General features: G+C 58.7%; 1 protein-coding gene across 8 annotated transcripts in view; it reads left to right on the top strand.

Moving 5' to 3' along the window:
• Positions 1-22,458, top strand: part of LOC102064784 (venom factor-like) — a 73,159-nt gene extending 50,701 nt beyond the window's left edge. For 4 of the 8 annotated variants that reach the window (XM_074530489.1, XM_074530491.1, XM_074530490.1 and 1 more), the window contains 12 exons: positions 2,160-2,323; positions 6,185-6,343; positions 9,424-9,574; positions 9,690-9,741; positions 10,598-10,685; positions 11,642-11,728; positions 13,022-13,127; positions 14,115-14,204; positions 15,753-15,839; positions 17,206-17,289; positions 19,242-19,377; positions 21,298-21,850. In XM_074530489.1, the coding sequence (XP_074386590.1) occupies positions 2,160-2,323; positions 6,185-6,343; positions 9,424-9,574; positions 9,690-9,741; positions 10,598-10,685; positions 11,642-11,728; positions 13,022-13,127; positions 14,115-14,204; positions 15,753-15,839; positions 17,206-17,289; positions 19,242-19,377; positions 21,298-21,835 (1,742 nt within the window). In that variant the 3' untranslated portion in view covers positions 21,836-21,850. Of the gene's footprint in view, positions 1-2,159; positions 2,324-3,231; positions 3,538-6,184; positions 6,344-8,639; positions 8,843-9,423; positions 9,575-9,689; positions 9,742-10,597; positions 10,686-11,641; positions 11,729-13,021; positions 13,128-14,114; positions 14,205-15,752; positions 15,840-16,602; positions 16,653-17,205; positions 17,290-19,241; positions 19,378-21,297; positions 21,851-22,004 lie in introns of those variants that run through there. The other 4 variants (XM_074530492.1, XM_074530493.1, XM_074530496.1 and 1 more) reach the window with 4 other exon arrangements.
• Positions 22,459-23,833: the final 1,375 nt, after the last annotated feature.

The raw sequence follows: 23,833 nt of genomic DNA, 5'->3' as shown, positions 1-23,833 counted from the left end.
CTCCAAAGGTGACACCAAAACTGGAGTAGAAATTGGTCAAATTGGGGTGAAAGGAGGTGGGTTTGGGTCTTCAGGAGGTTCTCCAAAGGTGAGACCTCAATGGGTCAAAATTGGCACCAGGAAAATTGGTTTGGGGCTCTCATGAAGTTCTCCAAATGTGACATCTCAAGAGGGGTCAAATCGGGGTGAAAGGAGGTAAATTTGGGTTCTCCAAAGGTTCTCCAAAGGTGACATCTCAAGAGGGGTCAAACTGGGGTAAAAGAACCTAGATTTGGGTTCTCCAAAGGTGACACCAAAACTGGCGTGGAAATTGGTCAAAATTGGGGTGAAAGGAGGTGGCTTTGGGTCTTCAAGAGGTTCTCCAAAGGTGACATCTCAAGAGGGGTCAAATTGGGGTAAAAGAACCTAGATTGGGGTTCTCCAAAGGTTCTCCAAAGGTGACACCAAACCTGGGGTGGAAATTGGTCAAATTGGGGTGAAAGGAGGTGGGTTTGGGTTCTCATGAGGTTCTCCAAAGGTGACATCTCAAGAGGGGTCAAATTGGGGTAAAAGAACCTAAATTTGGGTTCTCCAAAGGTTCTCCAAAGGTGACACCAAACCTGGGGTGGAAATTGGTCAAATTGAGGTGAAAGGAGGTGGGTTTGGGTCTTCAGGAGGTTCTCCAAAGGTGAGACCTCAATGGGTCAAAATTGGCACCAGGAAAATTGGTTTTGGGTTCTCATGAAGTTCTCCAAAGGTGACATCTCAAGAGGGGTCAAATCGAGGTGAAGGAAGGTGGGTTTGGGTTCTCCAAAGGTGAGACCTCAAAAGGGGTCAAACTGGGGTGAAAGGAGGTGGGTTTGGGTCTTCATGAAGTTCTCCAAAGGTGACATCTCATCTAGGGGTTATAAGGGATGAAACTGGGGTGAGAGGAAATGGTTTTGGGTTCTCTTGAGGTTCTCCTAAGGTTCTTCAGAACTGAATCCTCACCCAGGGCTGGAATTTGGGGTCAGGGGAGGTGGTTTTGGGTTCTCCTGAGGTTCTTGAAGGTGACATCTCACCTTGGGGTTAAAATGGATGAAACTGGGGTGAAGGGAGGTGGTTTTGGGTTCTCTTGAGGTTCTCCTGAGGTTCTCCAAAATGGAATCCTTGCACAGGACTGGAATTTGGGGTCAGGAGAGGTGCTTCTGGGTCCTCTTGAGGTTCTCCAAATCAGGTTTTGGGTCCTCCTGACGTTCTCCAACCTCACCTTGGAGTTAAATGGATGAAACTGGGGTGAAGGGAGGTGGTTTTGGGTCCTTCTGAGGTTCTCCAGAACTGAATCCTCACCCAGGGTTGGAATTTGGGGTCAGGAGAGGTGGTTTTGGGTCCTCCTGAACTTCTCAAAGGTGGCATCTCACCGTGGGGTTAAAATGGGTGAAATTGGGGTCAGAGGAGGTGGTTTTGGGTTCTCTTGAGGTTCTCCTGAGGTTCTCCAAAATGGAATCTGCACCCAGGATTGAGACTTGGGGACAGGGGAGGTGGTTTTGGGTCCTCTTGAGGTTCTCCAAATCACATTCTGGGTTCTCCTGAGGTTCTCTAAATTGTGTTCTAGGTTCTCCTGAGGTTCTCCAAATCAGGTTTTGGGTCCTCCTGAGGTTCTCAAACCTCACCGTGGGGTTAAAATGGATGAAACTGGGGTGAAGGGAGGTGGTTTTGGGTTCTCTTGAGGTTCTCCTGAGGTTCTCCAGAACTGAATCCTCACCCAGGGCTGGAATTTGGGGTCAGGAGAAGTGCTTCTGGGTCCTCTTGAGGTTCTCCAAATCAGGTTTTGGGTCCTCCTGACGTTCTCCAACCTCACCTTGGAGTTAAATGGATGAAACTGGGGTGGAGGGAGGTGGTTTTGGGTTCTCCTGAGGTTCTCCAAAACAGCATCCTCACCCAGGGTTGGAATTTGGGGTCAGGGGAGGTGGTTTTGGGTCCTCCTGAGGTTCTCCTGAGGTTCTCCAGAACTGAATCCTCACCCAGGGCTGGAATTTGGGATCAGGGATGGTGCTTTTGTGTCCTCCTCACCTTCTCCAGCCGTGATTTAGAACCCTCCCGAGATACCACCTCACCCGGGGCTGTACCTTTGTGGCGGGGCCGCGGTGGCCTGGTGGAGGTCCCTGGTGACCCAAGGGCTGTCCCCGATGTCCCCGCAGGTGGGGCCAGCTGGGAGGAGCGCAACGCCCGCACCTTCAACATCGAGGGCACGTCCTACGCGCTGCTGGCCCTGCTGGAGATGGACAGGTCCCAGCTGGCCGGGCCGGTGGTGCGCTGGTTGGCCCAGCAGAACTACTACGGAGGAGGTTACGGGTCCACCCAGGTGGGACATCCCGGGGACATCCCTGGTGGTGATGGTGGGACAGGGGTGGGAGTTGTGGTTTGGGGACAGCGTGGGTGGCACAGGAGGGGAAGGTCAGGCAGAAGAGGTTGGGGTGGTCCAGGTGGTGTCACCAAGGTCTGGTGGCACCAATGTCACCTCAAGGCCACTCGGAAGATCTGGTGGGTTCTTCACCACTGCCCCCAAGTCCTGGTGACCCCAGTGTCCTCTCAAGACATCCAGGAGAACTTGTGGGTTCTCCACCCAGTGTCACCAAGTCTTGGTGGCACCGATGTCACCCGAAGGTTACTCAGATGATCTGGTGGGTTCTCCACCAGTGTCCCCAAGCCATGGTGACTCTGATGTCCCCTCAAGGCCACCCAGGAGAACTTGTGGGTTCTCCACCCAGTGTCATCTCAAGGTGACTCAGAAGAGGTTGGGGTGGCCCAGGTGGTGTCACCAAGGTCTGGTGGCACCAATGTCACCTCGAGGTTACTCAGAAGATCTTATGGGTTCTCCATCAGTGTCCCCAAGCCGTGGTGACTCTGATGTCCCCTCAAGGCCATCCAGGAGAACTTGTGGCCTCTCCACCCAGTGTCACCAAGCTCTGGTGGCACCAATGTCACCTCGAGGTTACTCAGAAGAGTTTGGGGTGGTCCAGGTGGTGTCACCAAGGTCTGGTGGCACCAATGTGACCTCAAGGTCACGCAGAAGGTCTGGTGGGTTCTCCACCAGTGTCACCAAGGCCTGGTGGCACCAATGTCACCTGAAGGTTGCTCTGAAGAGGTTGGGGTGGTCCAGGTGGTGTCACCAAAGTCTGGTGGCACCAATGTCACCTCGAGGTTACTCTGAAGATCTTATGGGTTCTCCATCAGTGTCCCCAAGCCCTGGTGACCCCAATGTCCCCTCAGGCCACCATCCTGGTGTCCCCAAGCCATGGTGACTCTGATGTCCCCTCAGGCCACCCAGGAGAACTTGTGGCCTCTCCACCCAGTGTCACCAAGTCTTGGTGGCACCAATGTCACCCGAAGGTTGCTCTGAAGAGGTTGGGGTGGTCCAGGTGGTGTCACCTCGAGGTTACTCTGAAGATCTGGTGGGTTCTCCAGCAGTGTCCCCAAGCCATGGTGACTCTGATGTCCCCTCAAGGCCATCCAGGAGAACTTGTGGGTTCTCCACCCAGCGTCACCTCGAGGTTGCTCTGAAGAGGTTGGGGTGGTCCAGGTGGTGTCACCAAGGCCTGGTGGCACCAATGTCACCTCAAGGTGACTCAGAAGAGGTTGGGGTGGTCCAGGTGGTGTCACCAAGGCCTGGTGGCACCAATGTCACCTCAAGGCCATCAGAAGATCTGGTGGGTTCTCCACCACTGTCCCCAAGTCCTGGTGACCCCAGTGTCCTCTCAAGCCATCCAGGAGAACTTGTGGCCTCTCCACCCAGTGTCACCAAGCCCTGGTGACCCCAATGTCCCCTCAGGCCACCATCCTGGTGTCCCCAAGCCATGGTGACCCAGATGTCCCCTCAAGGCTATTGAGAAGGTCTTGTGGGTTCTCCACCAGTGTCCCCAAGCCCTGGTGACCCGGTACCAGGTGGACACAGAGCTGGCGTCCCCAAGCCCCGGTGACCCCGGTGTCCCCTCAGGCCACCATCCTGGTGTCTCCAAGCCCTGGTGACACTGATGTCCATCCAGGAGACCTTGTAGGTTCTCCATCAGTGTCCCCAAGCCCTGGTGACCCCGGTGTCCCCTCAGGCCACCATCCTGGTGTCCCCAAGCCCTGGTGACACCAATGTCCCCTCAAGGCCACTCAGAAGATCTTGTGGGTTCTCCACCCAGTGTCCCCAAGCCCCGGTGACCCCGGTGTCCCCTCAGGCCACCATGCTGGTGTTCCAAACACCGTCATAGTACACACAGGTGGTGTCCCCAAGCCCTGGTGACCCCGGTGTCCCCTCAGGCCACCATCCTGGTGTCTCCAAGCCCTGGTGACCCTGATGTCCATCCAGGAGACCTTGTAGGTTCTCCACCAGTGTCCCCAAGCCCTGGTGACCCCAATGTCCCCTCAGGCCACCATCCTGGTGTCCCCAAGCCCTGGTGACCCCGGTGTCCCCTCAGGCCACCATGCTGGTGTCCCCAAGCCCCGGTGACCTCAGTGTCCACCCAGAATGTCTTGTGGGTTCTCCATCAGTGTCCCCAAGCCCCGGTGACCCCAGTGTCCCCTCAGGCCACTATCCTGGTGTCCCCAAGCCCTGGTGACACCAATGTCCCCTCAAGACCACTCAGAAGATCTTGTGGGTTCTCCACCCAGTGTCCCCAAGCCATGGTGACCCTGGTGTCCACCCACAAGATCTGGTGGGTTCTCCATCAGTGTCCCCAAGCCCTGGTGACTGTGGTGTCCCCTCAGGCCACCATCCTGGTGTCCCCAAGCCCTGGTGACACCAATGTCCCCTCAAGGCCACCCAGAAGATCTGGTGGGTTCTCCATCAATGTCCCCAAGCCCCGGTGACCCCGCTGTCCCCTCAGGCCACCATCCTGGTGTTCCAAACACCGTCATAGTACACACAGGTGGTGTCCCCAAGCCCTGGTGACCCCGCTGTCCCCTCAGGCCACCATCCTGGTGTCCCCAAGCCCTGGTGACCCCGCTGTCCTCTCAGGCCACCATCCTGGTGGTGTCCCCAAGCCCTGGTGACCCCGGTGTCCCCTCAGGCCACCATGCTGGTGTTCCAAGCGCTGGTCCAGTACCAGGTGGACACATGGGTGGTGTCCCCAAGCCCCGATGACCCTGATGTCCATCCAGGAGACCTTGTGGGTTCTCCATCAGTGTCCCCAAGCCCCGGTGACACCAATGTCCCCTCAGGCCACCATCCTGGTGTCCCCAAGCCTTGGTGACCCCGGTGTCCCCTCAGGCCACCATGCTGGTGTCCCCAAGCCCCGGTGACCTCAGTGTCCACCCAGAATGTCTTGTGGGTTCTCCATCAGTGTCCCCAAGCCATGGTGCCCCCGCTGTCCCCTCAGGCCACCATGCTGGTGTCCCCAAGCCCTGGTGACCCTGCTGTCCCCTCAGGCCACTATCCTGGTGTCCCCAAGCCCTGGTGACACCAATGTCCCCTCAAGACCACTCAGAAGATCTTGTGGGTTCTCCACCCAGTGTCCCCAAGCCATGGTGACCCTGGTGTCCACCCAGAAGATCTGGTGGGTTCTCCATCAATGTCCCCAAGCACTGGTGACCCCGGTGTCCCTTCAGGCCACCATCCTGGTGTTCCAAACACCGTCATAGTACACACAGGTGGTGTCCCCAAGCCCTGGTAACCCTGATGTCCCCTCAGGCCACCATGCTGGTGTCCCCAAGCCCCGGTGACCCCACTGTCCCCTCAGGCCACCATCCTGTGTCCCCAAGCCATGGTGACCCTGGTGTCCACCCAGAATGTCTTGTGGGTTCTCCATCAATGTCCCCAAGCCCCGGTGACACCAATGTCCCCTCAGGCCACCATGCTGGTGTTCCAAGCGCTGGCCCGGTACCAGGTGGACACAGAGCTGGTGTCCCCAAGCCCTGGTGACCCTGGTGTCCACCCAGAATGTCTTGTGGGTTCTCCATCAATGTCCCCAAGCCCTGGTAACCCTGATGTCCCCTCAGGCCACCATCCTGGTGTCCCCAAGCCCTGGTGACACCAATGTCCCCTCAGGCCACCATCCTGGTGTTCCAAGCACTGGCCCGGTACCAGGTGGACACAGAGCTGGTGTCCCCAAGCCCCGGTGACCCTGCTGTCCCCTCAGGCCACCATCCTGGTGGTGTCCCCAAGCCCTGGTGACCGTGGTGTCCCCTCAGGCCACCATCCTGGTGTCCCCAAGCCCTGGTGACACCAATGTCCCCTCAGGCCACCATCCTGGTGTTCCAAGCGCTGGCGCGGTACCAGGCGGTGGCGCGGGCGCAGGAGCAGCTGGAGCTGGACGTGTCGGTGCTGCTGCCGCGCCGCGCCAGCCCTGTCCGCTACCGCATCGAGAACCGCAACGCGCTGGTGGCGCGCTCGGCCGAGGTAACGGCGCTGCCGCCTGGCACTGCCGCCGGGCACCTGTCCCTGGCACCTGCCATTGGCGCCTGGCACCTGTCCCTGTCCCTGTCCCTGTCCCTGGCACCTGACACCTGGCACCCGCCATTGGCACCTGCAACCTTCCATTGGCACCTGTCCCTGTCCCTGTCACCTGTCCCTGTCCCTGGCACCTGTCCCTGTCACCTGGCGCCTGCCATTGGCACCTGTCACCTGGTACCTGTCCTTGTCCCTGACACCGGCACCTGGGACCTGCCATTGGCGCCTGTCCTTGTCCTTGGCACCTGTCCTTGTCACCTGGCACCCGCCATTGGCACCTGGCACCTGTCCTTGGCACCTGTCCTTGGCACCTGTCCTTGTCCTTGGCACCTGTCCTTGGCACCTGTCCCTGTCACCTGTCCTTGTCCTTGGCACCTGGCACCTTCCATTGGCGCCTGGCACCTGTCCCTGTCCCTGACACCTGTCACCTGTCCTTGGTACCTGTCTTTGTCACCTGTCCCTGTCCCTGACACCTGTACCTGGCACCTGGAATTGTCCCTGGCATTGTCACCTGTCCCTGTCTCTGTCACCTCTCCCCTGGCATTGTCACCTGGCACTGGCACCTGTCCTTGTCACCTGTCCCTGCCACCTGGCACCTGTCCTTGGCACCTGTCACCTGTCCTTGTCACCTGTCCTTGGCACCTGGCACCTGTCCCTGTCCCCTGTCCTTGTCACCTGTCCTTGGTACCTGTCCCTGTAACCTGTCACCTGGCACCTTCCATTAGCACCTGGCATCTGACACCTGGCACCTGTCCTTGGCACCTGTCCCCTGGAATTGTCCCTGTCCTTGTCCCTGGCATTGTCACCTGTCCCTGTCTCTGTCACCTGTCCCCTGGCATTGTCCCCTGGCATTGTCACCACTCATCTTTCCCTGGCATTGTCACCTGTCCTTGTCACCTGGCATTGGCATCTGTCCCTGTCACCTGGCACCTGGAATTGCCCCTGTCCCTGGCACTGTCACCTGTCCTTGTCACCTGTCCCTGTCCTTGTTGCCTGTCCTCTGGCATTGTCACCTGGCACTGGCACCTGTCCCTGTCCCTGGCATCTGTCCATGTCCTTGTCACCTGTCCTTGTCACCTTTTACCTGTCCCTGGTAATGTCACCTGTCCTTGTCACCTGGCACCTGTCATCTGTCCTTGGCACCTGTCCCTGTCCTTGTCCTTGTCACCTGTTCCTGTCCCTGACACCTGTTCCTGTCCTTGTCACCTGTTCCTGTCCCTGGCACCTGATACCTGGAATTGTCTTGCCACCTGTCCCTGTCCTCGTCATCTGTCCCTGCCACCTGTTACCTGTCCCTGGCATTGTCACCTGTCCTTGGCACCTGTCCTTGGCCGCTGTCCTTGGCACCTGTCCCTGTCCCCTGGCACTGGGACCTGTCCCCTCCCAATGTCCCCTGTGCTGTCCCAATGTCCCCTGTGCTGTCCCAATGTCCCCTATCCCCTCCCAATGTCCCCTCCCGATGTCCCCTGTCCCCTCCCAGTGTCACCTGTCCCCTCCCAATGTCCCCGCCCAAAGTCCTCAATGTCCCCTGTCCCTTCCCAATGTCACCCATGTCCCCTGTCCCTCCTGGGGGCGTCCCCTGTCCTGTCCCAATGTCCCTTCCCAATGTCCCCTCCCAATGTCCTCTCCTGATGTCTCCTGTCCCTCCTGGGGATGTCCTCTGTCCCCTCCCGATGTCCCCAATGTCCCCAATGTCCCCAATGTCCCCAATGTCACAGTGTCCCCAATGTCCCAATATCCCCAATATCCCCAATGTCCCCGATGTCCCCAATGTCCCCAATGTCCCAATATCCCCAATATCCCCAATATCCCCAATATCCCCAATGTCCCCGATGTCCCCAATATCCCCAATGTCCCCAGTGTCCCCAATGTCCCAGTGTCCCCAATGTCCCCAATATCCCCAATATCCCCAATGTCCCCAGTGTCCCCAATGTCCCAGTGTCCCCTCCCGATGTCCCCATTGTCCCCAATGTCCCCAATGTCCCCAATGTCCCAATATCCCCAATATCCCCAATGTCCCCAATGTCCCCAATGTCCCAGTGTCCCCAATGTCCCAATGTCCCCAATGTCCCCAATGTCCCTGATGTCCCCAATGTCCCAGTGTCCCCAGTGTCCCCAATGTCCCCAATGTCCCCAGTGTCCCCAATGTCCCCAATGTCCCCGATGTCCCAGTGTCCCCAATGTCCCCAATGTCCCCAATGTCCTCAATGTCCCAATGTCCCCAATGTCCCCGATGTCCCCTCAGACCAAGCACAACGAGGAGTTCACGGTCAAGGCCGAGGGCGTGGGCAAGGGGACAATGACAGTGGTGACCATGTGCCACGTCCCCAGTGTCCCCAATGTCCCCAATGTCCCCAATGTCCCCAGTGTCCCAATGTCCCAATATCCCCAATATCCCCAATGTCCCCAATGATGTCCCCAATGTCCCAGTGTCCCCAATGTCCCCGATGTCCCCAGTGTCCCCAATGTCCCCAATGTCCCTGATGTCTCCAATGTCCCCAATATCCCAGTGTCCCCAATGTCCCCGATGTCCCCAATGTCCCCAATGTCCCCGATGTCGCCAATGTCCCCAATGTCCCCAATGTCCCCAATGTCCCCGATGTCCCAGTGTCCCCAATGTCCCCAATGTCCCTGATGTCTCCAATGTCCCCAATATCCCAGTGTCCCCAATGTCCCCGATGTCCCCAATGTCCCCAATGTCCCCGATGTCGCCAATGTCCCCAATGTCCCCGATGTCCCAGTGTCCCCAATGTCCCCAATGTCCCCAATGTCCCCGATGTCCCCGATGTCCCCTCAGACCAAGCACAACGAGGAGTTCACGGTCAAGGCCGAGGGCGTGGGCAAGGGGACAATGACAGTGGTCACCGTGTACCATTGTCCCCAATGTCCACAATGTCCCAGTGTCCCCAATGTCCCCAATGTCCCCGATGTCCCCAATGTCCCCGATGTCCCCAATATCCCCAATGTCCCCAATGTCCCCAATATCCCCCATGTCCCCAATGTCCCCGATGTCCCCGATGTCCCCTCAGACCAAGCACAACGAGGAGTTCACGGTCAAGGCCGAGGGCGTGGGCAAGGGGACAATGACAGTGGTGACCGTGTACCACGCCAAGGTCCCCGAGAGGGAGGACAAGTGTGACAAGTTCCAGCTGAGCGTGGACGTGCAGGACGTCGACCACGGTGGGTCCCCAAGTGTCCCCTCCCTGTCCTGGCGGTGTCACCGCCAGCCCCTCCCCGTGTCCCCTCTGTGAGTGCCTCGTGTCACCTTTGATGTCACCTCATTGTCCCCACCCAGGCAAGGAAGAGCAGGACATCATCAGGACGGTCAAGATCAACATCTGCACCAGGTGGGGGACAGTGGGGACATTGGGGACAGTGGGGACACTGGGGGGACATTGGGGACAGTGGGGACATTGGGGGGACATTGGGGACAGTGGGGACAAGGGTGAAAATGGGGACACTGGGGACACTGGGAGGATTTGGGACACTGGGGACATTGGGGACATTGGGGACACCAATGGGGATGTTGGGGACATTTGGGACACTGGGGGGACATTGGGGACAGGGTGAGGAATAGGATGGAGGGACACAGGGGACATTGGGGACAGGGAGGGGATGTTGGGGTCAGGGACATGGAGAAAAGGATGGGGACATTGGGGACACTGGGGACATTGGGGACATTGGGGACATTGGGGACATTGGGGTGGGGAATGGGCTGGAGGGACACTGGGGACATTGGGGACATTGGGGCACTGGGGACATTGGGGACATTGGGGACATTGGTGACATTGGGGTGGGGAATGGGCTGGAGGGACACTGGGGACATTGGGGACAGTGGGGACAGTGGGGACATTGGGGACAGTGGGGACATTGGGGACAGGGTGGGGAATGGGCTGGAGGGACACTGGGGACATTGGGGCACTGGGGACATTGGGGACATTGGGGGCACTGGGGACATTGGGGACATTGGGGGCACTGGGGGCACTGGGGATAGCAGGGACAGGGTGGGGACAGTGGGGACAGGGTGGGGAATGGGATGGAGGGACACTGGTGACATTGGGGACACTGGGGACAAGGATGGTGACACTGAGGACAAAAAGCACTCACCTTGTCCCATGGGGACATTGGGGACATCGGGGAGGGGGCGTTGGGGACACTGCAGGGGTGGGGACAGGCGGGGTGGCCTCAGCTGTGTCCCCACAGGTACCTGGACACCGTGGATGCCACCATGTCCATCCTGGACGTGTCCATGCTGACGGGCTTCACACCGGACGTGCAGGACCTCAGGAGGGTCAGTGTGGGGACATGGGGACACTGTGGGGACACTGAGGGGACATGGGGGCACTGAGGGGGACATGGGGACACTGAGGGGACACCGTGGATGCCACCATGTCCATCCTGGACGTGTCCATGCTGACGGGCTTCACACCGGACGTGCAGGACCTCAGGAGGGTCAGTGTGGGGACATGGGGACACTGTGGGGACACTGAGGGGACATGGGGGCACTGAGGGGGACATGGGGACACTGAGGGGACACTGAGGGGACACTGAAGGGACATGGGGACACTGAGGGAGACATGGGGACACCACAAGGACACGGGGACACCGAAGGGACATGGAGACACTGCAGGGACATGGGGTCACCAGGGGGACATGGGGACACTGTGAGGACATGGGGACAGCAGGGGGACATGGGGACAAAGACAGGGGACCCCAAGTCTTAGTGCCATCATGTGCCACCATGTCCCCTCGTTGCCACCGGTGTGTCCTTGTGTCCCCACATCCTTGTTGTCCCCATGTGTCCCCCATGCCCAGTGTCACACTGTCCCCGCTGTCCCCAATGTCACACTGTCCCCACTGTCACTCTGTCCCCGCTGTCCCCAATGTCACTCTGTCCCCAATGTCACACTTCCCCATTGTCCCCAATGTCACTCTGTTCTCAATGTCACACTGTCCCCTCTGTCCCGGTGTCACACTGTCCCCAGTGTCCATGTCACTCTGTCCCCATTGTCCCCCATGCCCAATGTCACTCTGTCCCCATTGTCCCCCATGCCCAATGTCACTCTGTCCCCACTGTCCCCACTGTCCCCAGTGTCCTCAGTGTCCCCAATGTCTCTCTGTCCCCTCTGTCCCCAATGTCACTCTGTCCCTGCTATCCCCAATGTCGCTCTGTCCCCAGTGTCACTCTGTCCGCGCTGTCCCCACTGTCCCTGATGTCACTCTGTCCCTCTGTCCCCGTGTCCCCAGCTGTCCGAGGGCGTGGACAGGTACATCTCCAAGTTCGAGCTGGACCAGGACAAAGAGCGGAGCAACGTCGTCATTTACCTGGACAAGGTGGGGACACTGGGGACACTGGGGACATGGGGGGACACTGGGGACATGGGGGGACACTGGGGACATGGGGGGACACTGGGGGCCACTGGGGACACGGGGGTGGGGACAGAACTGGGGTGGTGGCAGGGACAAAAGGTGGGACAGGGATGGGGACAAGGTGGGACAGGGACGGGACAGGGACAGGGACAAGGTGGGACAGGGACCAAGGTGGAGTTGGGGACATGAGCAGGGACAGGAAGGGGACAGGACTGGGGTGGTGACAGGGACAAGGTGGGACAATGGCAAGGTGGGACAGGAATAGGACAGGATGGAGACAGGGTGGGACAGGGACAGGGACAAGGTGGGACAGGGATGGGGACAAGGTGGGACAGGGACATGGTGGGACAGGGACAAGGACAGGGACATGGTGGGACAGGGACAGCGAGGACATGGTGGGACAGGGACGGGGACAAGATGTCACAGGACCCAAGATGGAGTTGGGGACATGAGCAGGGACAGGAGGGTGACACGCCCAACCCTGTCCTTGTCACCACCTTGAGACTGTTGCTGTCACCACCCCTGTCCCAGCTGTGTCCCTGTCACAGCCTTGTCCCCTTCCTGTCCCTGCCTGTGTTCCCAACGCCATCCTGACCCCTGTCCCCATCCCTGTCCCTGTCCCCCCTCATTGTCCTGTCCCCACCCCTGTCCCTATTCTGTCCTTGTCCCCATCCTGTCCCATCCCTGTCCCTGTCCCCCCACATTGTCCTGTCCCCACCCCAGTCCTCTCACACTCCTGTCCCACCTTGTCCCATGTCCCTCCTGTCCCCAGTTGTCCCCGTGTCCCCACCTTCCTCATCACGCCTGTCACCCCTCTGTCCCTGCTCATGTCCCCAACTCCATCTTGGGACCTGTGACATTTGTCCCCGTCCCTGTCCCACCATGTCCTCGCTGTCCCTGTCCACATGTCCTGTCCTTGTCCCTGTCCACCATGTCCTGTCCCACCTCTGTCCCCATCCCTGTCCCTGTTGTTGTCCATGTCCCTCTACCATGTCCCATGTCCCCTGTCCCTGTCCTTTCCCTGTACCCTGTCCTTGTCCCCTGTCCCTGTCATTGTCCATCTCCCCTACCCCCTGTCCCTGTCCCTGTCCCTGTCCCTGTCCCTGTCCCTGTGGCTCTCCCTATGCCTTTCCCCTGTCCCCATCCCTGTCCCTGTTCCTGTCCCTGCCCCCACCCCTGTCCCTGTCCCGGTCCCTGTCCCCATCCCCATCCCTGTCCCTGTCCCCATCCCTGTCCCTGTCCCCGCGCTGTCCCCAGGTGTCACACAGGGCCCAGGAGTGTTTCGCCTTCAAGGCCCACCAGAGGTTCCAGGTGGGGCTGATCCAGCCGGCGGCCGTCAGCGTCTACAGCTACTACAGCATCGGTGTGTCACTGTCACTGTCACTGTCACTGTGTCACTGTGTCACTGTGTCATTGTGTCATTGTCATTGTCATTGTCATTGTCATTGTCATTGTCACTGTCAGCGTCTACAGCTACAACAGCATCGGTGTGTCCCTGTCACTGTGTCACTGTCACTGTGTCACTGTCACTGTGTCACTGTCATTGTCACTGTCACTGTCATTGTGTCATTGTGTCATTGTGTCATTGTCATTGTCATTGTCACTGTCAGCGTCTACAGCTACTACAGCATCGATGTGTCCCTGTCATTGTCACTGTCACTGTGTCACTGTCATTGTCACTGTCAGCGTCTACAGCTACTACAGCATCAGTGTGTCACTGTCACTGTCACTGTCACTGTGTCACTGTGTCATTGTCACTGTCACCGTGTCATTGTGTCATTGTCACTGTCAGCATCTACAGCTACTACAGCATTGGTGTGTCACTGTCACTGTCATTGTCACTGTCACTGTCACTGTGTCATTGTCACTGTATCACTGTCACTGTCTACAGCTACTACAGCATCGGTGTGTCATTGTCATTGTCATTGTCATTCTCACTTCTGTCACTGTCTCACTGTGTCATTGTCACTATCATTGTCAGCGTCTACAGCTACTATAGCATCGGTGTGTGACTGTCATTGTCATTGTCACTGTCACTGTCACTGTCATTGTCACTGTGTCACTGTCACTGTCACTGTCTACAGCTACTACAGCATTGGTGTGTCACTGTCACCATCATTGTCACTGTCACTGTTCCCGTCACTGTCCTCTCCCTGTTCCTGTCCCTGTCCTTGTCCCCTGTCCTTGTCCCTGTCCCTGTCCCTTCTGCCCCTTCTGTCCCCTCTGTCCCTGTCCCTGTCCCAGCTGTCCCCACTGTCCCCACTGTCCCCTGCTGTCCCCAGCTGTCCCTGCTGTCCCCACTGTCCCCTGCTGTCCCCTGCTGTCCCCTGATGTCCCCGTGTCCCCGCAGACGATCGCTGCACGCGGTTCTACCACCCGGACAAGGAGGGAGGGAAACTGAACAAGATCTGCCAGGGGGACGTTTGTCGCTGTGCCGAAGGTGACACGGGGACACGGGGACACGGGGGGACACGTCATGGCCATGGTGGGACACGGGGACACGGGGGGACACGGGGGGACACGTCATGGCCATGGTGGGACACAGGGACATGGGGACAGGGTGGGCGGGGGGGGGACACTGGTCATGGTCATGGTGGGGACATGTCAATGATGAGATGTGACATGTCACCATGATGGGGATGTGTCATGTTCATGGTGGGGACAAGTCATGGTCATGGTGGGTCACGTTGATGTGATGGGACATGTCATGGCCATGGTGGGACACATCATGGTCATGGTGGGACACATCATGGTCATGGTGGGGACATGTCATGGTTATGGTGGGTCACGTTGATGTGATGGGACACTTCATGGCCATGGTAGGGACATGTCCCTGGCCATGGTGGGACACATCATGGTCATGGTGGGGACATGTCATGGTCATGGTGGGGACATGTCATGGCCATGGTGGGACACCTGAATGATGAGATGTCACATGTCACCATGATGGAAACGTGTCATGGTCATGATGGGGACATGTCCCTGCCATGATGGGGACATGTCATGTTCATGGTGGGACACGTCATGGTCATGGTAGGACACGTCATGGTCATGGTGGGACACGTTGATGTGATGGGACACTTCATGGCCATGGTGGGACACATCAGTGATGAGATGTCACATGCCACCATGATGGGGACATGTCATAGCTATGATGGAGAAATGTCCTGGTCATGATAGGGACGTGCCATGGTCATGGTGAGACACGTTGATGTGATGAGACACTTCATGGTCATGATGGGGACGTGTCCTGGCCATGGTGGGACACGTTGATGTGGATGTGATGGGACACTTCACGGCTGTGGTGGGACACATCAGTGATGAGATGTCACATGTCATCATGGTGGGGACTTGTCATGGCCATGATGGGACACGATGTGATGGGACACTTCATGGCCATGGTGGGACACGTTGATGTGGATGTGGTGGGACACATCATGGCCATGGTGGGACATGTCCTGGTCATGATGGGGACGTGTCATGGTCATGGTGAGATGCATTGATGTGATAGGACATGTTATGGACATGATGGGGACGTGTCCCTGCCATGATGGGGACATGTCCTGGTCATAGTGGGACACATCAATGAGGAGATGTCACATGTCACCATGGTGGGGACATACCCTGGCCATGATGGGGACACTTCATAGCCATGATGGGGACATGTCCCTGCCGTGGTGGGACACGTCGTGGCCATGGTGGGACACACCCCTGAGGAACTGTCACAGGTTACCACCACAATGGGGACATGTCTCTGCCATGGTGGGACAGGTCATGAACCTGGTTGGGACACGTCATCAATGAGATGTCACGTGTCATGACTGTGATGGGGACACGTCCCTGCCACAGTTGACCTTGTCATGACTGTGTCCCCGTGATGTCCCCATCATGTCCCCACAATGTCCCCGTGATGTCCCCACGATGTCCCCATGATGTCCCCACAATGTCCCCGTGATGTCCCCACGATGTCCCCACGATGTCCCCACAGAGACCTGCCTCAAGCTCCAGGAGGAGCCCGTGGACATCACGGTCAACCAACGCATCGAGAAGGCCTGCGAGCCCGGGGTGGACTTCGGTGAGACATGGGGACAGCGGGGACACTGGGGACATTTGGGACATTGGGGGACATTGGGGACATCAGGGAACTTTGGGGACAATGGAGACACTGGGGACATTGGAAGCAATGGCGACATTGAGGACAATGGAGACATTGAGGGCAACGGGGACATCAGGGATGTTGGGGACAATAGGGATAATGGGAACAATGGGGGCAATGGGGACATTGGGGACAATGGAGGTAATTGGGACATAGGGGACAATGGGGATGTTGGGGACATTGGTGATATTGGGGACATTGGGGGACAATGGGGGACATTGGGGACATTGGGGGAAATGGGGACATTGGGGACATTGGGGACAATGGAGACAATGGGGACATCTGGGACATTGGGGACAATGGAGACATCAGGGATGTTGGGGACAATAGGGATAATGGGGGAAATGGGAGCAATGGGGACATTGGGGACAATGGAGACAATGGGGACAATGAGGGACATTGGGGACATTGGGTACAACAGGGACATCGCGGACATTGAGGGACAATGGGGACACTGAGAGCATTGAGGACATTGGGAACATTGGGGACAATGGGGACATTGGGGACATCAGGGACACTGGGGACATGGGGTGATAAGGGTTCATGGCGGGTGGCATTAGGGACATCGGGGACATGGCAGGACCAGGGAGGGACACAGTGGGGACAGGGGACACGGAAGGGCCACCCTGGGGGGGGTGACTGTCCCCATTGTCCCCAATGTGTCCCCATTGTCCCTTGGCAGTGTACAAGGTGAGGGTGGTGGCACAGGGGTGACTGTCCCCAATGTCCCCAATGTCCTCAATGTCCCCATTGTGTCCCCATTGTGTCCCCAATGTGTCCCCATTGTCCCCTGGCAGTGTACAAGGTGAGGGTGGTGGCACAGGGGTGACTGTCCCCATTGTCCCCATTGTCCCCAATGTGTACCCATTGTCCCCAATGTGTCCCCTGGCAGTGTACAAGGTGAGGGTGGTGGCACAGGGGTGACTGTCCCCAATGTCCCCAATGTGTCCCCATTGTCCCCTGGCAGTGTACAAGATGAGGGCGGTGGCACAGGGGTGACTGTCCCCATTGTCCCCAATGTGTCCCCATTGTCCCCTGGCAGTGTACAAGGTGAGGGTGGTGGCACAGGGGTGACTGTCCCCATTGTCCCCAATGTCCCCAATGTGTCCCCATTGTCCCTTGGCAGTGTACAAGGTGAGGGCGGTGGCTCAGGGGTGACTGTCCCCATTGTCCCCAATGTGTCCCCATTGTCCCCTGGCAGTGTACAAGGTGAGGGTGGTGGCACAGGGGTGACTGTCCCCATTGTCCCCAATGTCCCCAATGTGTCCCCATTGTCCCCTGGCAGTGTACAAGGTGAGGGTGGTGGCACAGGAGGAGACCCCGACCTACGACAATTTCGTCATGGAGGTGCTGTCGGTCATCAAGATGGGTACGGCCACCTTGGGCTGGGGACAAGGCCAGCATGGGGGGGACAAGGCCACCATGGGCTGGGGACAAGGACACCACGGGGGGGACAAGGCCACCATGGGCTGGGGACAAGGACACCACGGGGGGGACAAAGCCACCATGGGGGGGACAAGGTGACCTCGGGGGGGACAAGGTGACCTCGGGGGGGACAAGGCCACCATGGAGGGGGGGGACATGGTGGGGGTCACCTGAAGATGGGGACACTCAAGTGTGTTGGTTGGGGACAGCCAGGTGGGTCAATGTCACCCAACTGGGGTTGGTGTCACCCAACCGGGGTCAGTGTCACCTACATGGGGTTGGTGTCACCCAAATGGCGTCAATGTCACCCAACTGGGGTTGGTGTCACCCAATTGGGGCTGGTGTCACCCAATTGGAGTTGGTGTCACCCAAGAGAGTTCGGGGACACCCAGGTGGGTTGATGTCACTCAGGTGGGGTTGGTGTCACCCAGCTGGGGTCAATGTCACCGAATCGGGGTTGGTGCCATGGTGACACGGTGGCACAGTGACACGGTGACACCGTGGCATGGTGACATGGTGCCATGGTGCCATGCTAACATGGTGACACAGTGACACGGTGCCATGGTGACACATTGACACGGTGACACAGTGCCATGGTGACACTGTGACAAGGTACCATGGTGACACAGTGACACGTTGCCGTGGTGACACGGTGCCATGGTGACATGGTACCATATTTGGGGGATGGAGGTTACATGGCGTCACCGTGACACGGTACCATGGTGATACGGTGCCATGGTGACACAGTGCCACAGTGCCATGGTGCCATGGTGCCATGGTGCCATGGTGACACAGTGACACTGTGCCATGGTGACACGGTGCCACGTTGCCATGGTGACACGGTGCCATGGTGACACAGTGACACTGTGCCATGGTGACACTGTGCCATGGTGTCATGGTGACATCACGGTGACATGGTGCCATGGTTACACTGTGACATGGTGTTGTGGTGACACAGTGACATGGTGACATCATGGTGACACGGTGAGACGATGACATCATGGTGACACAATGACACAGTGCCATGGTTACATTGTGACATGGTGACATTGTGACATGGTGCCATGGTGCCATGGTGCCATGGTGCCATGGTGACACGGTGACACAGTGACACAGTGCCTTTTTGGGGGGATGGAGGTGACACTGTGGCATGGTGCCATGGTGACACAGCGACACAGTGCCATGGCGACACAGTGCCATGGTGTCATGGTGCCAGGGTGACACGGTGCCATGGTGACACGGTGACATGGTGACATGGAGCCATGGTGACTTCACAGTGACACGGTGATATGGTGCCATGGTACCACGGTGACACAGTGCCATGGAGACACAGTGCCAGGGTGACACAGTGCCACCATGGTGACACGGTGCCATGGTGACACAGTGACACGGTGCCATATTTGGGGGATGGAGGTGACACAGTGCCATGGTGACACGGTGACTTGGTGACAGGGTGACACAGTGCCATGTTGACACAGTGCCACCATGGTGACACGGTGCCATGGTGACACAGTGACACGGTGCCATATTTGGGGGATGGAGGTGACACAGTGCCATGGTGACATGGTGACAGGATGACAGAGTGCCATGGAGACACGGTGACATGGGTGCTATGGTGACGCAGTGCCACCATGGTGACACGGTGACACGGTGCCATATTTGAGGGATGGAGGTGACACAGTGCCATGGTGCCATGGTGACACAGTGCCATGGTGCCACGGTGCCACCATGGTGACACGGTGACGCAGTGCCATGGTGCCACGGTGACATGGTGACAGGGTGACACAGTGCCATGGTGACACAGTGCCACCATGGTGCCACGGTGCCATGGTGCCATGGTGACACAGTGCCATGGTGCCACGGTGCCACCATGGTGACATGGTGCCACGGTGACAGGCACGGACGAGAACCCGGCGGGCAGCAACAGGACCTTCGTGAGCCACCAGCAGTGCAGGGACTCCCTGAGGCTGCAGACGGGACAGGACTACCTGCTCTGGGGACAGGCCAGCGACCTCTGGGCCAGCGGCAGACAGTAGGACACCGGCCCCAATGTCCCCAATGTCCCCAATGTCCCCTGGGTCCCCATTGCCCCCACTGTCCCCTGAATTCCCACTGTCCCCATGTCCCCATAGTCCCCATTGTCCTCTGTGTCCCCTGTGTCCCCCCTGTCCCATCTGTCCCCATTGTCCCCAATGTCCCCATTGCCCCCTATCCCCAGTGTCCCCATTGTCCCCTGTCCCCATTGTCCCCATTGCCCCATGTCCCCTTTCTCCCCATTTGTCCTTTATATCCCCATTGTCTCCTGAATTCTCAATGTCCCCATTGCCCCCATTGTGCCCATTGTCCCCACTGTCCCCATTGTCCCCATTGTCCCCATTGTCCCCACTGTCTCCATTGTCCCCATTGCCCCATTGTCCCCATTGCCCCATTGTCCCCATTGCCCCCAGTGTCCCAACTGTCACCACTGTCCCCTATATCCCCTTGTCCCCTATATCCCCTTTATCCCCACTGCCTCCACTGTCCCCACATCTGTCCCCATGTCCCCGTGTCCTCATAGCTGTCCCCATGTCCTCACGTTTGTCTCCATGTCCCCAGCTGTCCCCTGGGTCCCCTCTGTCCCCATTCTCCCTATTGCCCCTATATCCCCATTGTCCCCATTGTCCCCATTGTCCCCATTGCCCCCTATCCCCAGTGTCCCCAATGTCCCTGTTGACCTCTGTGTCCCCATTGCCCCATTGTCCCCTGTGTCCCCAGTGTCCCAACTGTCCCCACTGTCCCCACTGTCCCCAATGTCCCCATTGCCCCCATTGTCCCCAATGTCCCCATTGCCCCCTATACCCAGTGTCCCCATTGTCCCTATTGCCCCTATGTCCCCATTGCCCCCATTATCGGCATTCTTCCCAGTGTCCCCATGTCTCCATATCCCCATGGCTGTCCCCATGTCCCCCTATCTCCATGTCCCCCTCTCTGTCCCCGTGTCCCCAGCTGTCCCCCGTGTGCCCAGGTACCAGTACCTGATGGGCAAGGACACCTGGCTGGAGGAGTGGCTTCCAAGGGTCACTATATCCCCACTGTCCCCATGTCTGCCTGTCTGTCCCCATGTCCCCCTGTCTGTCCCCATGTCCCCATGGCTGTTCCAATGGCTGTCCCCATGTCCCCCTGTCTGTCCCCATGTCCCCAGCTGTCCCTGTGTCCCCAGCTGTCCCCCGTGTCCCCAGGTACCGGTACCTGATGGGGAAGGACACCTGGCTGGAGGAGTGGCCTCCAAGGGCCACTCCTATATCCCCCCTGTCCCCATTGTCCCCATGTCCCCATTGTCCCCTATGTCCCCATTGCCCCCATTGTCCCCAATATCCCCTCTGTCCCGGTGTCCCCCTGTCTGTCCCCATGTCCCCAGCTGTCCCCATGTCCCCAGCTGTCCCCCGTGTCCCCAGGTACCGGTACCTGATGGGGAGGACACCTGGCTGGAGGAGTGGCCCTCGGAGGCTGCACCTATATCCCCACTGTCCCCATTGTCCCCTCTGTCCCGGTGTCCCCAGCTGTCCCCATGTCCCCAGCTGTCCCCATGTCCCCAGCTGTCCCCCGTGTCCCCAGATACCGGTACCTGATGGGCAAGGACACCTGGCTGGAGGAGTGGCCTCCAAGGGCCACTCCTATATCCCCCTGTCCCCATTGTCCCCATGTCCCCATTATCCCCTCAGTCCCCATGTCCCCAGCTGTCTCCGTGTCTGCCCCATGTCCCCCTGTCTGTCCCCATGTCCCCAGCTGTCCCCGTGTCCCCAGGTACCGGTACCTGATGGGGAAGGACACCTGGCTGGAGCAGTGGCCTCCAAGGGCCACTGTATCCCCACTGTCCCCCATTGTCCCCAATATCCCCTCTGTCCCCATGTCCCGTGTCTGTCCCCATGTCCCCAGCTGTCCCCATGTCCCCAGCTGTCCCCCGTGTCCCCAGGTACCGGTACCTGATGGGCAAGGACACCTGGCTGGAGGAGTGGCCCTCAGAGGCTGCACCTATATCCCCATTGTCCCCATTGTCCCCATGTCCCCATTGTCCCCTCAGTCCCCATGTCCCCCTGTCTGTCCCCATGTCCCCCTGTCTGTCCCCGTGTCCCCAGCTGTCCCCGTGTCCCCAGGTACCGGTACCTGATGGGCAAGGACACCTGGCTGGAGGAGTGGCCCTCAGAGGCTGCACCTATATCCCCATTGTCCCCATTGTCCCCATGTCCCCATTGTCCCCTCAGTCCCCATGTCCCCCTGTCTGTCCCCATGTCCCCAGCTGTCCCCATGTCCCCAGGTACCGGTACCTGATGGGCAAGGACACCTGGCTCGAGGAGTGGCCCTCAGAGGCTGCACCTATATCCCCCCTGTCCCCATTATCCCCTCAGTCCCCATGTCCCCCTGTCTGTCCCCATGTCCCCAGCTGTCCCCATGTCCCCCTGTCTGTCCCCATGTCCCCAGCTGTCCCCGTGTCCCCAGGTACCGGTACCTGATGGGCAAGGACACCTGGCTGGAGGAGTGGCCTCCAAGGGCCACTGTGTCCTCACTGTCCCCATTGTCCCCATTGTCCATATATCCCCATTGTCCCCATGGCTGTTCCAATGGCTGTCCCCATGTCCCCCTGTCTGTCCCCATGTCCCCAACTGTCCCCCGTGTCCCCAGGTACCGGTACCTGATGGGCAAGGACACCTGGCTGGAGGAGTGGCCCTCGGAGGCCGCGTGCCAGGACGCGTCGCTCCAGCGCCGCTGCCAGGACTTCGTCGAGTTCTCCGAGAACATGGCGTTCTTCGGCTGTCCCACCTGAGCCCCCGAGGTGCCACCACCCCGGGGTGTCACCACCCTGGGGTGTCACCACCCTGGGGTGCCACCAACGTGAGGTGTCACCACTCCGAGGTGTCACCAACCTGCTGGTGGCACCCAATTCTGGAGTGTCACCAAACCCCCTCAGCTGGCACCCAGTCCCAGCTGAGTCCCCGAGGTGCCACCACCCTTGGGTGTCACCAACTTGAGGTGTCACCACCCCGGTCCTGGGGTGTCACCGCTCTTCTCCTGTCGCTTTTTGTCCCCTCCTCGCATTTTTGGGGTTTTTTTGGTTAAAAAAGTCATTTCTGAGCAATTGGCTTTGGTGTCCTTGAAGGGGGGGGATATGTGGGGACACCAGAGAGGACATGGGGACATCATAAGGGACATGGGGATACCATGAGGGACATGGGGACATCAGAGGGGGCATGGGGACATCAGAGGGGACATGGGGACACCACGGATGTCACAGGGAAACCAGACCAGACATGGGGACATCAGATAGGACATGGGGACACCATAGAGGACATGGGGACACCAGAGAGGTCATGCGGACATCAAAGGTGACATGGGGACATCACAGGGGACATGGGTACACCATAAGGGACATGGGGACACCACAGGAGGCATGGGGACATTATAGGGGATGTGGGGACATCACAGGGGTCACAGGGAGTCCATAGGGGACAGGGGGACACCATAAGGGACATGGGGACACCAAGGGGACATGGGGACACCATAAGGGACATGGGGACATCAGAGGGGTCATGGGGACATCAGATGGGACATGGGGACACCACAGGGGGCATGGTGACACCATAACGGACATGGGGACATCACAAGGGACATGGGGACACCACAGGGGGCATGGTGACACCACAGGGGACCAGGGGACATCAGAGGGGATTTGGGGACTTCAGACAGGGCATGGGGACATCATGGGGGACGTGGGAACATCATGGGGGACGTGGGGACATGGTAAGATATATGGAGACACCACAAGGGACATGGGGACATCAGATGGGACATGGGGACACCAAGGGGACATGGGGACACCATAACGGACATGGGGACATCCTAGGGGACATGGGGACATTAGAGAGGTCATGGGGACCCGGTAGGAGACAAAGGGACACCAGAGGGGACGTGGGGACATGGTAAGGGACATGGGGACATCATAGAAGTCATGGGGACACCAGAGAGGTCATGGGGACATCATAGGGGGCATGGGGACACCACGGGTGTCACAGGGAAACCAGACCAGACATGGGGACACCGGAAGGGTGGTGAGGACACCACAGGGGACATGGGGACACCACAAGGGATCATGGGGACATCAGAGGGGACATGGGTACATCATATGGGACATCGGGACACCACAGGGGCAGGGGGACTTCAGAGAGGCCATGGGGACATCACAGGGGACATGGGGACACCATGAGGGGGACATGGGGACATCATAAGGGACATGAGGATATCACAGGGGACATGGGGACCTGGTAGGAGACAAGGGGACACCAGAGGGGACATGGCGACATCAGAGAGGGCATGGGGACACCATAACGGACATGGGGACACCATAACGGACATGGGGACATCATCCAGGTCGTGGGGACACCACAAGGGACATGGAGACATCAAATGGGACATGAGGAGACCATAACAGACATGGGGACACCAGAGGGGACATG

This window comes from Zonotrichia albicollis, chromosome 32 (assembly GCF_047830755.1).
Source record: "Zonotrichia albicollis isolate bZonAlb1 chromosome 32, bZonAlb1.hap1, whole genome shotgun sequence".
Taxonomy (NCBI): Eukaryota; Metazoa; Chordata; class Aves; order Passeriformes; family Passerellidae; genus Zonotrichia; species Zonotrichia albicollis.
This window is presented reverse-complemented; position numbering and strand designations above follow the sequence as displayed.